Here is a 17572-nt window from a genome sequence, read left to right on the forward strand (position 1 = left end):
AAAGTCTAACGATGACCATGAAACCATTGTTGATTGCTGTAAAACTCATGCGGTTCACTAATGTCCTTTAGGGATGGAAATCCTTGCCTGGTCTGGCCTAAATGTGACTCCAGACCCACAGCAATGGAGTTGACTCTCAAATGTCCTCTGAAATGGAGGGCAGTTAGGGAAGAGAAATAAATCCTGGACCAGCCAGCGATGCTCATGTCCCATAAAATGAATGTGAAACAAAATTGCACAACTTCTTGCAACTTATGGAAAGTTAAACCAAAGCCAGAACGCATTCTTTTACACATTCCACAGGAGCTGAGCCTCCAGAATGACTTGAATGTTATTCTGTTTTCGGACCACGGAATGACTGAGATTTTCTGGATGGAGAAGGTCATTGAGCTCGATAAGTATATAAACATGACGGATGTATTGAACATGCTGGATCGAGGGCCTTTGGTGAGTCTGTGGCCTAAACAAGGGAAACAGAATGAGGTAAGCAATAAAGTCATTGCAGTGTGTGAATCAGGATCACAAGATACAGTGCGTTAAACCACTGGGGAAGGAATAGGGTGAGAGGAACCTGCATGAAGATTTTAATGTGACTTTCTCAACAGAAGAAAGACATTTCTATCAGTTTACCCCGAGAGATCAGATCAGGATTATGCCGCAATATGTAGCATCAATAACCTTAACATTTTTGGCCAAATCAGCCCATAATGGGTGACACAATGGTTAGCACTGCTGCCTCACAGCGCCAGGGACCCGGGTACAATTCTGGCCGCGAGTCACTGCCTGTGTGGAGTTTGCACATTCTCCCCATGTCTGCGTGGCTTTCCTCCGGGTGCTCTGGTTTCCTCCCACACTCCAAAGATGTGCGGGTTAGGTTGATTGGCCATGCTAAATTGCCTCTGAGTAAAATTGCCTCAGGGTAAATTATCAGGGTAAGTACATGAGGTTACTGGCAGAGGGCCTGGGTGAGATTGTTGTCGGGTGCAGGCTCGATGGGCCAAATGGCCTCCTTCTGCACTGGAGGGATTCTATGATTCTATGAATGTAATTAGTTAAAGTTTCAGTTTGCATTCACCCTTTCATTTGTTTGTACACCAAAGACTAAAGAACATTTTAAATCTCTTTAAAGTCAGCTCCCCGTTCCTGTAAAAACAGTTAGCAACTGATTGGAATTTGCTGTTGACTTTTCGGGTCATCCAATCCAACTGATTTTCACATTGTTGAGCATTCTTCTCTCTTTTTTTTAGCTGGACTGAATCTTGTGGGAAAACAAAAATTGATTGCCGCGCGACTGTTCTCAATTGAAAGCATTCATTTTGTAAATCACTGAGGGCGCTGTTTCCTTTTTAAATAGCGGTAGGAACTTCAGTTTGATGAAGGTATTACATCTCAACGGATTCTCTTTGATTCCACCAGGTATACAGCAACCTGAAAAATGTGAAGGGGATGAATGTCTACAAGAAAGATGAAATTCCAGACAAATATCATTATAAAGGTGGCAAGTTTGTGGCGCCGATTACTCTGTTTGCTGACCAAGGCTGGTTCATTACTGAGGTACAGTAGAATCATGTCGGGAGACGTCGAGTCTTTATTATTATGATTATTGCATGAACTGACAGGTTTGCATTCAGTTTGTGCATTCTGGCTGCAGTTTTCCAGACGAAAAACAACGTGCTGCCGTCGATGGGAAAACCGGAGTGTTTCCCGCTGGCGATGGTAACGCCCCCCCCCCAACCGCCAGGAAGAATGCACCCAGCTTTATCGTGTGAAAATATGCATAATGGGAGCCATGCCAGAAAGCCTGTCTTCACCGAGATCAGGGTGCCCCCATCTCCATGTTTAGAGAGAGGCTCCCCACCACCACGGAAATAGTAACCCACACCCCCCCCCCAATCTGTGCACAAGGGGAGCACCACCAACCCCTCAAGAAAGAGGGACATCCTTCCTCCCTCACTGCCTGAAGTGATTCCCAGTTCCTCTTTTGTGTAAACATTGAGGTTAGGAGCAGTGCCCATGTCCCACAAATGAATTTTAAAAAATACATCCTATGTTTTGTAATGGATTTTGACCTGTTACATTAAGCTAATGTCAGCTACTGCTAAAAGACTACAGCCAAAATGGTTTATCATACATATCCTAGAATCATAGAATCCCTACAGTGCAGAAGGAGGCCATTCGGCCCATCGAGTCTGCACCGACCATAATCCCAACCAGGCCCTATCACCATAACCCCATGCATTTACCCTCGCTAGTCCCCCTGACACTAAGGGGCAATTTAGCATGGCCAATCAACCTAATCTGCACATCTTTGGACTGCGGGAGGAAACTGGAGCACCTGGAGGAAACCCATGCAGACACGGGGAGAATGTGCAAACTCCAGACAGACAGTGACCCAATTTGGGAATTGAACTCGGGTCCCTGGCGCTGTGAGGCAGCAGTGCTAACAACTGTGCCGCTGTGCCGCGCGGTTTTGGTTGTTTCGGCAGTGATTCCCTGCCGCAGGTTCCCCGGGTGGCGAAGGTGACATACAACAGGAAAACCCATTGACAACGGTGGGATCACCCAATAGCGGACCACTTCTGCTGCCGCAAAACACGGCACAGGGCAGGGAGGAGGGGGTGGTCTCAAAATCCCTTCAATAATCTGAAGTTCTGAGTTCATTGTTCTGCTCATGGAATTAGGCATAAGAGAGACTGGTGTTAGAACCACCTCAAGCAAGTTAGATGCAAAATGTAACTCATCATAGTGTTTCATGATTTTTAAAATTAATTTGTGCAACATGGGCATTACTGGCTGGCCAACATTTATTGCCCATCCCTAGTTGCCCGAGGGCAGTTGAGAGTCAACCATATTGCTGTGGCTCTGGAGTCACATGTAGGCCAGACCATGTAAGGAAGGCAGATTTCCTTCCCTAAAGGGACAGTCGTGAATCAGATGGGTTTTTCCGGCAATCAACAATGGTTTCATTGTCATCAGTAGATTCTTAATTCCACCTATATTTTATTGGAATTCATATCCGACCATTTGCTGTGGCGGGATTTGAACCCGGGTTCCCAGAACATTAGCAGAGTTTCTGATCCTCACATTAATCGCCGATGGGGCATCATTTTTACAATTGGCCTTAGATTTTCCTGTCCCATCATCTGGACACAACAAGTAGAGGGGGAGGAGAGTAGCATGACCGTGAAGAAGCCCACCTGACTTTCATTCCATTTATGAGAGGAGGCTGATGTGGGGTGTAAACATCTGCATTAAGATTAGTGGACGGCATAATCCTGTTGGGCCGAGTGGAGAGTTCCTGGGCTGTAAATTCAATGTAAAGCAAACCCTAGGCTGGGGCTCCATTCGTGGCAGTCAATCCTCGCCTGGATTTCCTTGATGAGTATGCACAGTAACAGATAAATCTGTCTCTATTTCTGGGAGAAGACTGAGTCAGCGCTATTCATCTGTAATCATGATGTTAAATCTTCATTAGTGCCACGTAACATTATTTCAACAAGGTTGCTTTTACAGCTCAAGGTAACTAAATTAATCTCGATATGAAATCTGTATTTATCTCCCTAGGAAAATAAAGGAGCATAGTCCATTAAACCCGTCTGGGATGTTCAAACAAAATAAAATAAGCCACTCTTTAAACTTCTGCTTCAGGAACAGATTTTTGTTGTCACCGTCCAATTTTATAGTCACTGGACACTCATTCAAAATCCAGATGAATCTGTTCAGAATAACATTAAGTTGTTCCCATTAACTTATTCCCTTCCTCAGTTTGCTTTGCTGAAATCATGTCTATTATTTCCAATTACTGGTGGATACAAATGATCATCTTAACAGTGTACCCAAGGTCAGATTTTTGGGAGTAGGGTTTTCTTAGTCATTAGATAGTCACAACACGGAAAGAGGCCCTTCAGCCTATCACGTCTGTGCCAGCCATCAAGCACCTATCTATTCTTATCCCATTTTCCAGATCTTGATTTGATTTGATTTATTGAGATACAGTGAAAAGTATTGTTTCTTGCGCACTATACAGACAAAGCATACCGTTCATAGAGCACATAGGGTTGAAAGAAAAGGAGAGGGTGCAGAATATAGTGTTGCAGTTACAGATAGGGTGAAGAGAGAGATCAGCTTAATCAGCTTTTGGTCCGTTGCCTTGTATGCTATGGCATTTCAAGTGCTCATTTAAACATGAGGGTCTCTGCCTCTGCCACCCTTTCAGGGAGTGAGTTCTAGATTCCCACCACCCTCTGGGTGAAAAGGTTTTCCTGCAAATCCCCTCTCCTGCTCCTTATAGTAAATATACGCCTTCTGGTTATTGACCCTTTTACTGAGGGGAAAAGTTGCTTCCTATCTACCCTATCTATGGCTCTCATAATTTTGTACATCTCGCTGAGATCCCTCCCTCAGCCTTTGCTGCTGTAAGGAAAACAACCCCAGCCTAACCAACCTCTCCCCATAGCTGTAACGCTCCAGCCCAGGCAACATCCTAGTCAATCTCCTCTGCACTCTCTCTAGTTCTTGGGGAAAATAAAGCTTCACATAGCCAACAAACCTGCTGAAATAAGTTGAACTTTAGTGATAAGAAACAGAAAAGACTCAAAACACCCAGCAGATCAGGTAGCATCTATGGAGAGAGAAACACAGCTGATGCTTTAGGTCAGACCGTTCTGGTCTTTCCCTTTGATAGGATGGTGGGGCCACCTCTCCTTTACCAAGATGGCTATAGTCTGACGTAGAATCAGAAGTGAGGGTGTAACAGATTTTAAGCCAGTACAGAAGCATGAAAATGGAAGAGGTGCAAAAGGAACAAATGGGAAGGTCCGTAAAAGAGAGAAAAGCAGGGCGGCACGGTGGCACAGTAGTTAGCACTGCTGCCTCACAATGCCAGGGACCCGGGTTCAATTCTGGCCTTGGGCCACTGGCTGTGTGGAATTTGCACATTCTCCCCGTGTCTGCGTGGGTTTCCTCCTACAGTCCAAAGATGTTTAGTTCAGTTGGATTGTTCATACTAAAATTGCCCCTAGATGTATAGGTTAGGGGAATTAGTGGGGTAAAAACATGGGGTTACAGGGATAGGTGAGATGCTCTGTGGGAAAATGGGTGCAGGCTTGATGGGCTGAACGGCCTCCTCCTGCTCTGTAGAGATTCTATGAGAGCTTCATAGAATTAAATGATGTTACAAGGGAAAAAGGATTGCAAAGGGACAAGTAAAGAAACAAAAGATACGTTCAGAGGAAGTGTAAATGGAAATAGGAGAATCAGAGCTTCAATTATATATTTGTCCAGTGTTTTTAACGATAAGAATCAGTGTAAAACATTCCTTTTATTTTTTGACTATTCTCTAGCAGCTCAGAGTCACAGCTGTTTTCTCTTTCAGAATATACAGAAGTTGCCTTATTGGGCCAATGGAACAGATGGCAAGGAGGGTTGGCAGCATGGATGGCATGGCTATGACAATCAACTGAATGATATGAGGGGATTCTTTTTGGCATACGGGCCAGGTAATCATTAGATACAGTTCACTCATTTGTAAATTATCTCTCAAGGCAGAATTTTATGGTATAATACAGACTTTTTATTCTTTCAGAGGGTGGTGTTACAATTGTGAGATTTATAAGATTGTTATGTTTTGGGGGAGGTTTTATACAGTTTCTTACATGATAAATTATGTAGGGAAATGCATTTTAAGAATGTGCAGTGTTTTGAGGAAATGTGCACATTGACCAAGATGTGAGGGAATTATGGGAGGAAGATTGAAGGGTCAGAAAACAAGCCGGATTGACTTTGGGAAAGTTGGAGAGAGGGAACTTGGGCAAAGGAGATTTGGAAGGAATTCTGATTTGATTTATTATTGTCACATGTATTAGTATACAGTGAAAAGTACTGTTTCTTGTGTGCAATACAGACAAAGCATACCGTTCATAGAGAAGGAAAGGAGAGAGTGCAGAATGTAGTGTTACAGTCATAGCTAGGGTGTAGAAAAGATCAACTTAGTGCAAGGTAGATCCATTCAAAAGTCTGATGGCAGCAGAGAAGAAGCTGTTCTTGAGTCGGTTGGTACATGACCTTTTTGTATCCTTTTTCCCGATGGAAGAGAGTATGTCCGGGGTGCGTGGGGTCCTTAATTATGCTGGCTGCTTTGCCGAGGCAGTGGGAAGTGTAGACAGAGTCAATGTATGGGAGGCCAGTTTACATGATGGATTGGGCTATAGGATTAGGTTCTATAGGATTAGGATTCTATAGGATTAGATTGCAGTTTCTGAAGATTTGGTAGTCTTAATCACTTACAACTTGTACTTTCAAGCTGCCAACTTGATCACTATAGTAGTTCCACAGCTGCTCATGTTACCTTTACCTTCACTTTGGATGCCTTTGTCCCAATTTGAAACCTTTACTCTCTCCCGTTCTGGTCTTTCCCTTTGATAGAATGGTGGGGCAACCTCTCCTTTACCAAGGTGGCTATAGTCTGACGTAGAATCAGACTTTTTGATTTCTCTTTCTCTATTGAGTACAAGTTGCTCCATCTGTAACTGAATCCTAGCCAACTCAATCTGCATTTTATTTGGATTGCCCTTTTTCTTCCTCCAAGGTCAACCAACTCTGTTTTTTAAGTGCCTACTTTTAAATCGATTTCTAACTTTCCTAACACCGCTTTTAAATTAGCCTTTGTTGACTGTTGCAAGGCAAGGAAAGAGAGACAATATACCTCTTTGGAGGAAAGCTTCAGCAATAGGCATGGCCATTTTAACTTATCAATGAATACTCCAAAAGGCACTGTAAAAGCTTGTTCATTTAAACTCTGGTGAAACCAGAGCCTATGGATTCAAAATCTCCGATGAACCCCCAATTTGTTATGATCCCCTTAAAGATGGATCATCAAAAAAACTAGAAATTTGAATTCTAGTTAATAGCTGAAAGGATAACATGACATGATTTTACGTTAGATAACATTTACTGTAACAAACAGACTAAAAGCACTGTTGACTAAACATTATTTTTGTAGTCAACTTATGCTTCAAACTACAGAACAGAACTTTCAATGCAACTGAAAAAACCCACTATCAGAAAATATTATACTGTCTTCTAAGTAGACATTAATTTTTTCTGTATCAGTCCAATTTGCTTCCCAGGATTGCCTTCGATTCCTTTCAGTCTGGAAATTATTAATTCCAAAACTATATTCATGTTGCAAGTTTTCCCAGAAACTTCTCCCTCTAGTTCAAGTTAGGCAAATCGTCCAACCTTGTTTAACTCTCCAGACTTTGATCTTATCAATCCGAGCTCAAGATCCCACCCGCATTCCTGCTGGGTTAGTGACAGTGAAATTGATCGTCAATTCTTCATCACTGCTGGTCCAATCAAACAGCACATTTTATACTTGATATGAAAGCAAACTAAGGCTTGGTAAATATCGCTCACATCAGAGTTTGTCAAAGCAATTCCTTGCATATGTATGAGAATAATCTTTTCACCAGAACGTATCTTGAATTCTAACTGACTTAGGGATTTTCACAGTTACTTCATTGCCGTGTAAGCCTACTTGTGACAATAATAAATAAAATTAAACTTAAAAATTCAATACTGTAAGATAATCACTTTTGATGGAGCACAGTTTTGGTAGCGGTCAGAACTTTAACATGTATGGAAATTTCACAACTAATTCAGTTTTTGTATTGTTCAGATTTCAGAAAAAACTACAAGTCACCTTCAATTCGGGTGGTTGATGTGTACAATGTCATGTGTCACGTTGTTGGACTAAACCCATTGCCAAACAATGGTACCTGGTCCAAAGTGAAGTTGATGCTGAATAACAATGCAAATTCAGCTCACAATGCAAGATTTAGTGTCACCATATTGATATTACCACTGGCCTGGATATCTCTCTAATGCGTTTACATACCATTTTTAAAAGAAATTCAATTAACATGTGTGATTTCTGGCAGGATTATTGTAGTATTGTTTTGGGATATGCTAATAACATGTTGTTATGCTGTCAAAGCATCAAGGTTTAATGGGCTCCCTGCTGAATGCATTAAAGTGATTCTTTTTGAGTTTAATATCAATATTATATTCCAAATGACACAACACCTGAGCACCTCCCAAGTACACCCAGAAGTGACAATCATGTTGCTTCTCTGACTCTGTCCCATCTCCTCTTTACTTTGACGGGAGTGCATTTAACCATCTTGGCCCCACACTCTGGAACTTCCTTTTTAAATCCCTCTGCTTCATTACCTCCCTCTCCTCCTCTAAGAATTCCACAGGCTCACTACTCTCCGAGTAAAGAAATTTCTCCTCATCTCGGTCCTCCGACTGAGACCCCTGGCTCTGGATTCCCTCACCATTGGGAACATTCTTCCTGCAGCTACCCTATCTACTCCTGTTAGAACTAGATGTTTGAATCCCAGACTCTTCACAAAGGTTAATTAATGGTAAAACATACTTGGCTGGATATGTTCATGTACCTGTGGGAGACAGTGACACGCTGCTAACTACAGCGAGAGCCCCTCTCACAGCTACTAGACCTCAGACCCAAACATCTGGAAATCAACCTGTAGGTTTTACATTGCACCAATCCCCACTTAACAAAACCCACAGTCATTCTGAAGATAGCTTGATAATGAAGTCAATGTTACCAAATAAGAAAAGAAAAATGGAGGAGACTCTAGGGACAACCATCACATGCATAAAATGCAAGAGAATCATAGAATCCCTACAGTGCAGAAGGAGGCCATTCGGCCCAGCATGTCTGCACAGAATATCTTATCCAGGCCCCCTCCCTGTATCCTCACTCATTTACCATGGCTAATCCCCCTAACCGACACATTGTGGGACCCTAAAGGGCAATTTAGCATAGCCAATCCACCTACCCTACACAACTTTGGACCGAGAAAGTCAACTTAAATCCATTGCCAAATACATCATACTCCACATTAATTTCATCAACTGTGCACATTCTCTGTTGCACATAGGCTGAGAGGAATATGGCCATAAAACTCCTGCCTTTGAATCCAGCCACTTTGCCTAGACCTACATAGATACCTTAGCAGATCCACTCAACCATGCGCTCTGCTTATCCCAGGGCTGTGAGGATCAACTGAGGCGTAAGCTGGCAGAATTTTGGCTGCCAATGTCAGGGTGGTCCATTCCCCTGATGTATTGGAACTCCCTCTTTCCCAGTACAAACATGGAATGTGGGACAGGTGCGAATCATTGCGTGTGATGATCCAGAATTTGGGGTTGTAATAGTGGAAAAACTGTCATCAACTATCATCGTTATTGTGTAAAACTGACAGCAACATTTCTAACATTCACACATGCCGGTAAAGCCAGACTTGCCGTCAGCGATACCCTTATTTTCCACAGGTTGCACTGTTGATATCTTTGCAGATGCAAGCAGCACAGAATCAATGATTTGATGTAAACTTTTGGCGCACTATTCTCACTGTAAAAAACATCAAAAACCGTCTGGAACAAGGTGTAACTGAGGTTTTCATTACAACCACTCTATTCCAGAAAAAACAATAGCATTTAAAAATTCCAAGACTTTTGAAAACAATATTTTATCTTTAAAAATCTGTCTATGGTATTTCAGTTTTAACTGTTAACACATTTGAATGTCCCAACCTCTGTTTAAGTTAAAGTTAATTTTTTATTAGTGTCACAAGTAGGCTTACATTAACAGTGCAATGAAGTTACTGTGAAAATCCCCGAGTCACCACACTCTGGCATCTGTTCGGATACATTGAGGGAGAATTTAGCATGGCCAATCCGCCTAACCAGCATGTCTTTCGGCCGTGGGAGGAAACTGGAGCACCCGGAAAGAACCCACGCAGAGACAGGGAGAACGCACAGACAGTGACGCAAGCCGGGAATCGAACCCGGGTCCCTGGTGCTGAGAGGTAGCAATGCTAACCATTGTGTCAGTGTGCTCTTCCTGTAAAATTATTAAAAAATGAATTACACCTCCGATTCTTAATTCCTGCTTTCCTGGTTGTAAGAATTATCTCAGGTGATTGGCTGATCAACCTACTTGATGACATCACTGTTGCTGGATGCCACTGATCCCTCACTGATGGTGCCAGATTCAAACTCACTCTCGAGCCTGCTTAATCCATGTGGGCTGCCTTTCTCGTGGTCAGTAGTGAGCGCTTTCCCTACATTGCTCACTACAAAATCCAGCCAATAGATGGATTCTGCCTAGAATTGGGATAAAAATCCCCAGGCAAAGGGGATTGGCACAGCTGGAGCTCTGTCCAGCTGTGCCTATCTGATGTGCATGCTGGACCTGAATGAGTTAAAACGAGTTTTCAAACACATACAATTACCATTAATGTCATTGTTATGTTGAGCGTATGTATGACCACTACATAAGGGTGAATATCATTTTCTGTCCCTCTGGGGGAAAAAAATAAACTCTTTGGATTGTGAATCTTTTAATATTTGTCAGTTTTACTGTTTAAACTTACAAGGCTGTTGGTTTGTAATGATCAGGTTCTTGGGGAAGAAAATCCCTCCTTAAAATATTTCACTGAAATGGTGACCATGGGTTTTATTGGACATGTCACTGTCGCAGCTGATGTTACTAATGGTGGAACCAGGCTGGTATGTAGAAATATGGAGGGTGGCTACGTAACAGATTACTGGCTGCGATACAGCCGCTGTGCTAGCCTCAGGCACGAATCCCGTAATGGCCACTAAGAGGGCCCAAACCGGATTTGCACAGGTGGGATCTCAGTTGGAAATCTTCCCCACCGCCTGCCGGTGACGTGGTCAGGTTCACACCTGGAAAGGGCATGAACCTGATTTCCAGACCTTGTAATTCATTAACATGTACGTAACAGACTTGTAACATCCACCCAAAAATGAAAACTTGTAACATCCACCCAAAAATGAAAACTTGTAACATCCACCCAAAAATGAAAACCAGCCACGATGACTATGCTGTGGGTGCAGAGATAAGTGTAGCCCTGGGGTGGTGAGGAACAGGGCCCCCTGGCCCTGCCAGGTTGGCACTGCCAATGGCTGGCCCTCTACGGGGACCTATTCTGGGGGGGGGGGTCTCCTTATGTGTGGTGTGAAGCGGTGGGGATTGGGGGAGGAGTCCCAATTCCTCTGAAGGGTGGGGAGAGAGCCCATGAGAGCATGTGAGGTGGGGGTGGGCGGGGGGGGGGGGGGGAGGGGAAGGTGAGAGAGGAAAGAGCCCCAATGCCTGCAAGAGGGTGGGGGAGAAGAGGGAAGAGCGGTGATCATGTGGCAGGGGTGCTGGGTAATTACATTAACAAGCATTCAAATGGATTACAATTAGATTCTCGCCCTTCGTGGGTGGGAACCTCGTGATGTCACTGTAAGTGTCCGGTGTTATGTCTGTTCTGAAGCCCTTGACTTGTCACTTTCCCTGGGTTGGGAGGAGCAAGCCTCCACATTTACGGAAGTTACCCGCTTTGTGAATTAAATCCATTTTATTCTAAAGCAGCATTGTGTGTCACAGAATCCACAGCGCAGCCTCTGGGATGATAAATACCATTTCATGTCATTTGAAATCCACAGCCGACAATTACAAGTTTATTTGTCCCATCTCACGTTAAAATCCACGATGTCAAGTTGGCCTTTAGGGAACATTGATGATGCTGCAGGTCAGTAATGCTGAATGAAAATGTGAACCCCAAGAGTGTCTGCTGCTTCCCAGCCATGGTCGTTGAGCTGGAGTGACCCTGATAAAGCAATGGACTGGTGAGCACATAAAATAATAACATTATTACAAAGCATTTTTAAAACACAGATTTTCATATTTATATGATGGTCTATAATATGCAAGCTTATATCCGGAATGTTGCTCTGCTGCCTTATTGCTGTTTTCTTGTATTAATGTCTGGGATCATGTAATTTTCAAGGGTTAAAATAGGGTCACTTTAGAAAATAGTTGTGAAGTAGAGCAAAGGTTTGCAAGGTTGGACGTTGGGATAAGAGCGCTGTCCAATGATGAGTGGCTGAGTAAATTGAACCTCGACTTTCCGGCATTTGAAAGCACAAGAGGTGATCTCATTGAAACACCCAGGATTCTATGGGGGTTGACAGCTTAGACACAGAGAGGTTGGGGAATCTACAAAAAGGGGAAGAGTCTCAGGATAAGAGATCGGCACGGTGGCACAGTGATTAGAACTGCTGCCTCAACGCTCCAGGGATCTGGGTTCGATTCCTGGCTTGGGTCACTCACTGTCTATGTGGAGTTTGCACATTGTCTGCGTGGGTTTCCTCCGAGTGCTCCGGTTTCCTCCCACAGTCCAAAGATGTGAGGTTAGTTTGGTTGGCCATGCTAAATTGCCCATTGTGTACCAGGATGTGAGAGGTTGTGGGATAGGACCTGGGGTGGGATTGTTGTTGGTGCAGACTCGATGGGCTGAATGGCCTCCTTCTGCACTGTAGGGTTTCTATGATTTCTACGAAGAGATCAACCATTTAGAATGGAGGTGAGGAGAAATTTCTTTACTCAGAGGATTCTGAATTTTTGGAATTGCCCACTGCAGAGGACTGTGGATGCTCCATCATTGGGGGCATTTCAAGCTGAGACAGACAGATTTTTTTGTCCCTCTGGGAATCAAGGACTATGAGGAGCAGGCGGGAAAGTAAAGCTGAGACCGAAAGGTCAGCCATGAATTGAATCGAATGGCACAGTAGGCTCAAGGGGCCATATGGTCGACCCTGCTCCATTCCTTCTATTCTTATTCTGGAATATGTTTGTGTGATACTCCAGCATTGGCAACAATGCTTGCAGCTGCCTGAGCCCTAAGCTCTGGAAGTCCTTCCATAAACCTCTTCACCTCTGTACCTCTCTCCTCATTCAAAAAGCTCCTTAAAACCAACTCTTTGATCACACTTTTGGTCACCTGTCCTAATGCCTCCTCATGTGCCACAGTGCCAAATTTTATTTGATAATGCTTCTGCAAAGCGCCTTTGCTGTGTTAAAGGTGCTATATAAATGCAAGCTGTTGTTGCCAGCAAAGCACATGCTCCAAAGAGAAATTTTAAAAACCCACTTACAATACTGTACGAAAGCTAATACACATTGTGGTTATTCTAGTTCTTTCTCTGAATGGGTACATCCATAATAACCTAATGAAAATATCAAAAAGAGTCCCTTCACACTGGCCTGCGCAAAAGCAAACCAAGCTTCGGCATGTCCATTGAGACTCTCAGCAATTTTTACAGATGCACCTTAGAAAGCATCCTTTCTGGTTGTATCACAGCTTGGTATGGCTCCTGCTCTGCGCAAGAAACTACAAAGAGTTGTGAACGTGGCCCAGTCTATCACGCAAACCAGCCTCCCATCCATTGACACTGTCTATACTTCCTGCTGCTTCAGAAAAACAGCTAGCATAATCAAGGACCCCACGCACCCTGGACATTCTCTCTTCCACCTTCTTCTGTAGGGAAAAAGATACAAAAGTCTGAAAATACATACTAACTGACTCAAGAACAGCTTCTACCCTGCTGCCATCAGACTTTTGAATGGTCCTATCACACATTAAACTGATCTTTCTCTTCACCCTAGCACTCCAGCACTATCTTCTGCACCCTCTCCTAGAATCCCAATAGTGCAGAAGGAGGCCATTCAGCCCATCAAGTTTGCACCGCCCGCAATCTCACCGGGCCCTATTCCCATCAACCCCACATTTTTACTCTGCTAATCCCCTGACACTAGGGTCAATTTAGCATGGCCAATCAACCCAACCCGCCCATCTTTGGACTGTGGGAGGAAACCACAGCACCCGGAGGAAACCCACGCAGACACGGGGAGAATGTGCAAACTCCACACAGACAGTGACCTGAGGCCGGAATTGAACCTGGGTCCCTGGCGCTGTGCGGCAGCAATGCTAACCACTGTGCCACCTTTCCTTCTCTCCTATGTACTCTATGAATGGTATGCTTTGTCTGTATAGTGCACAAGAAACAATACTTTTCACTGTAGCCCATACATGCAAAAATTATAAATCAAATCAAACGACACAGTGGTTGGCACTGCTGCCTCACAGCGCCAGGGATCCGAGTTCGATTTCCAGCTTGGGTCTGTGTGGAGTTTGCACATTCTCCCCGTGTCTGTGTGGGTTTCCTCCGGGTGCTCCGTTTTCCTCGCACAGTCCAAAGATGTGCGGGTTAGGTGGATTGGCCATGCTAAATTGCCCCTTAATATCGGGGGACCAGCAAGGGTAAATGCATGGGGTTGTGGGGATAGGGCCTGGGTGGGATTATGGATGGTGCAGACTCGATGGGCTGAATGGCCTCCTTCTGCACTGTAGGGATTCTATGATTCTATGGGAATCAAAATCAAACCAAGCAGCCTATTAACCACCTGGTTCCGGCCCAGTACACAAGCTGAGTGAGTCAACCATAGTCAAGGCAGCAATTGGATTGATGCACTGAGCGTCAATGTTCTGGGCTAAGGAGGAGCACCATCACTGACTGTTATCCAGAATCTGCTGGAAAATGTTACGTTTACTAACATGAACATAAATTGAAGGGAATGTCACTTGAAGCTTGAAAATTAAAATAACGGCATTCGCTTCGAACCCAATTGCAAAGGGTAAATATTCCTACTTGTACAGTTACGATTAAGATTTCATATCATGTCTACAAAGCCACTCAATTTCTTCCATCATCATTTACAGATCAGTGCATTTCAGGCCCTTGTTGCTGAACAAATAAACCATCTTCCCAGGTTCCACATATTTGCTTTCTTCACACGATGCTAAGGCTGCTGTGAGAAAGTCTTGTGAAGTTTCCCCATCCCTTTCTTCAGCGCCTTTCACAAATACGTTGTCTCTTTTATCCTGTTTGGAGTTGCAAAACAAGGAGGAAAGCAGTTACACACACAAAGTAAAGACCCAGGAAGTGTGATTCAGCACAACAATCAGATTCAAAAGGAAGCTCTATAAATACAGCCAGGCCTGGACCTAAAAATATTCTTCTGCAAAGCGAATAAAGGGTATTTTCCAAGTTCGCACCCCATTGGTGGGCCTTACATAATAAGAACATAAGAACTAGGAGCAGGAGTAGGCCATCTGGCCCCTCGAGCCTGCTCCGCCATTCAATAAGATCATGGCTGATCTTTTTGTGGACTCAGCTCCACTTACCCGCCCGTTCACCATAACCCTTAATTCCTTTACTGTTCAAAAATTTATCTATCCTTGCCTTATAAACATTCAATGAGGTAGCCTCAACTGCTTCACTGGGCAGGGAATTCCACAGATTCACAACCCTTTGTGTGAAGAAGTTCCTCAACTCAGTCCTAAATCTGCTTCCCCTTATTTTGAGACTATTCCCCCTAGTTCTAGTTTCACCCACCAGTGGAAACAAATTCCCTGCTTCTATCTTATCTTAGATATCTTAGATAGAGTGAACGGTCAAAGACTATTTCCTCGGGTGGATGGAGCTATTACAAGGGGGCATAACTATAGGGTTCATGGTGGGAGATATAGGAAGGATATCAGAGGTAGGTTCTTTACGCAGAGAGTGGTTGGGGTGTGGAATGGACTGCCTGCAGTGATAGTGGAGTCAGACACTTTAGGAACATTTAAGCGGTTATTGGATAGGCACATGGAGCACACCAGGATGATAGGGAGTGGGATAGCTTGATCTTGGTTTCAGATAAAGCTCGGCACAACATCGTGGGCCGAAGGGCCTGTTCTGTGCTGTACTGTTCTATGTTCTATGTTCTATCTATTCCCTTCATAACCTTATATGTTTCTATAAGATCTCTCCTCATTCTTCTGAATTCCAATGAGTATAGCCCTAGTCTACTCAGTCTCTCCTCATAAGCCAACCCTCTCAACTCCGGAATCAACCTAGTGAATTTCCTCTGCATCCCCTCCAGTGCCAGTACATCCTTTCTCAAAACTGTACACAGTACTCCAGGTGTGGCCTCACCAGCACCTTATACAGCTGCAACATAACCTCGCTGTTTTTAAACTCCATCCCTCTAGCAATGAAGGACAAAATTCCATTTGCCTTCTTAATTACCTGCTGCACCTGCAAACCAACTCCTTGAGATTCCTGCACAAGGACACCCAGGTCCCTCTGCACAGCAGCATGCTGCAATTTTTTACCATTTAAATAATGGTCCATTTTGCTGTTATTCCTACCAAAATGGATGACCTCACATTTACCAACATTGTACTCCATCTGCCAGACCCTCGCCCACTCACTTAGACTATCTATATCCCTTTGCGGACTTTCAGCGTCCTCTGCACACTTTGCTCTGCCATCCATCTTAGTGTCATCTGTGAATTTTGACACACTACACTTGGTCCCCGACTCCAAATCATCGATGTAAATCATGAACAATTGCGGTCCCAACACTGATCCCTAAGGCACACCACTAGTCACTGATCGCCAATCAGAAAAACACCCATTTACCCCCACTCTTTGCTTTCTGTTAGTTAACCAATCCTCTATCCATGCTAATACATTACCCGTAACACTGCGCACCTTTATCTTATGTAGCAGTCTTTGGTACGGCACCTTGTCAAATGCCTTCTGGAAATCCAGATACACCACATCCACAAGTTCCCCATTGTCCACTGCACATGTAATGTTCTCAAAGAATTCCACCAAATTAGTCAAACATGACCTGCCTTTCATGAACCCATGCTGCGTCTTACCAATGGAACAATTTATATCCAGATGCCTCGCTGTTTCTTCCTTGATGATAGATTCAAGCATTTCCCCTACTACAGAAGTTAAGCTAACCGGCCTATAGTTACCTGCCTTTTGTCTACCTCCTTTTTTAAACAGCGGCATCACATTTGCTATTTTCCAATCTGCGGGAACCACCCCAGGGTCCAGCGAATTTTGGTAAATTACCACTAGTGCATTCGCTATTTCTCCCGCCATCTCTTTTAGTACCCTGGGATGCATTCCATCACTTACACATAAGTGAGTGGTCTATCGGAAAATCATGATGTGGAAATGCCGGCATTGGACTAAGGTGGGCATGGTAAGAAGTCTCACAACATCAGGTTAAAGTCCAACAGGTTTATTTGGAATCACGAACGTTTGGAATGCTGCCCCTTCATCAGGTGAGTGGAGAGTTGGGTTCACAAACAGGGCATATATAGACAGAGACACAATTGCAAGATAATGGTTGGAATGCAAGTCTTTACAGGTAATCAAGTCTTTACAGGTATAGACAGTGCGAGTGGAGAGAGGGATCATTCCAGGTTAAAGAGGTGTGAATTGTCTCAAGCCAGGACAGTTAGTGAGATTTTGCAAGCCCGGGCCAAATGGTGGGGGGTTACACGGAGTGTGACATGAACCCAAGATCCCGGTTGAGGCCGTCCTCATTTGTGGGGAACTTGGCTATCAGTTTCTGCTATCAGAAAGTCAGGGGTGTTTCGCCAGCAATATTCCGACCATTGATAGTAATGGAAATAAAATTAATGGTTAGGGACTCCTGATTCTTGATTAAAGTGCCCACTGCACTTGAGGATTGGTGCATTGTAAAATTCCACCCATTCCATGAGTAATTTTATCCGAACCTAAGTTACCCATTCAGTGTTTTTTGCTGCAGTACCATTCC

General features: G+C 43.9%; 1 protein-coding gene across 2 annotated transcripts in view; it reads left to right on the forward strand.

Annotated features, from left to right (window-relative positions):
* enpp6 (ectonucleotide pyrophosphatase/phosphodiesterase 6) overlaps nt 1-10476 on the forward strand; it is a 47397-nt gene extending 36921 nt beyond the window's left edge. Inside the window, exons 5-9 of one of the 2 annotated variants that reach the window (XR_013498218.1) lie at nt 304-483; nt 1417-1554; nt 5375-5498; nt 7679-10195; nt 10258-10476. Coding sequence is in view for 1 of the 2 variants with exons in the window: in XM_078215098.1 (XP_078071224.1) it covers nt 304-483; nt 1417-1554; nt 5375-5498; nt 7679-7884 (648 nt within the window). In the remaining variant the exon portion in view is untranslated. Of the gene's footprint in view, nt 1-303; nt 484-1416; nt 1555-5374; nt 5499-7678 lie in introns of both variants that reach the window. The other variant, XM_078215098.1, reaches the window with a different exon arrangement.
* The last annotated feature ends 7096 nt before the right edge of the window (nt 10477-17572 follow it).

Source organism: Mustelus asterias, chromosome 6 (genome assembly GCF_964213995.1).
Source record: "Mustelus asterias chromosome 6, sMusAst1.hap1.1, whole genome shotgun sequence".
Taxonomy (NCBI): Eukaryota; Metazoa; Chordata; class Chondrichthyes; order Carcharhiniformes; family Triakidae; genus Mustelus; species Mustelus asterias.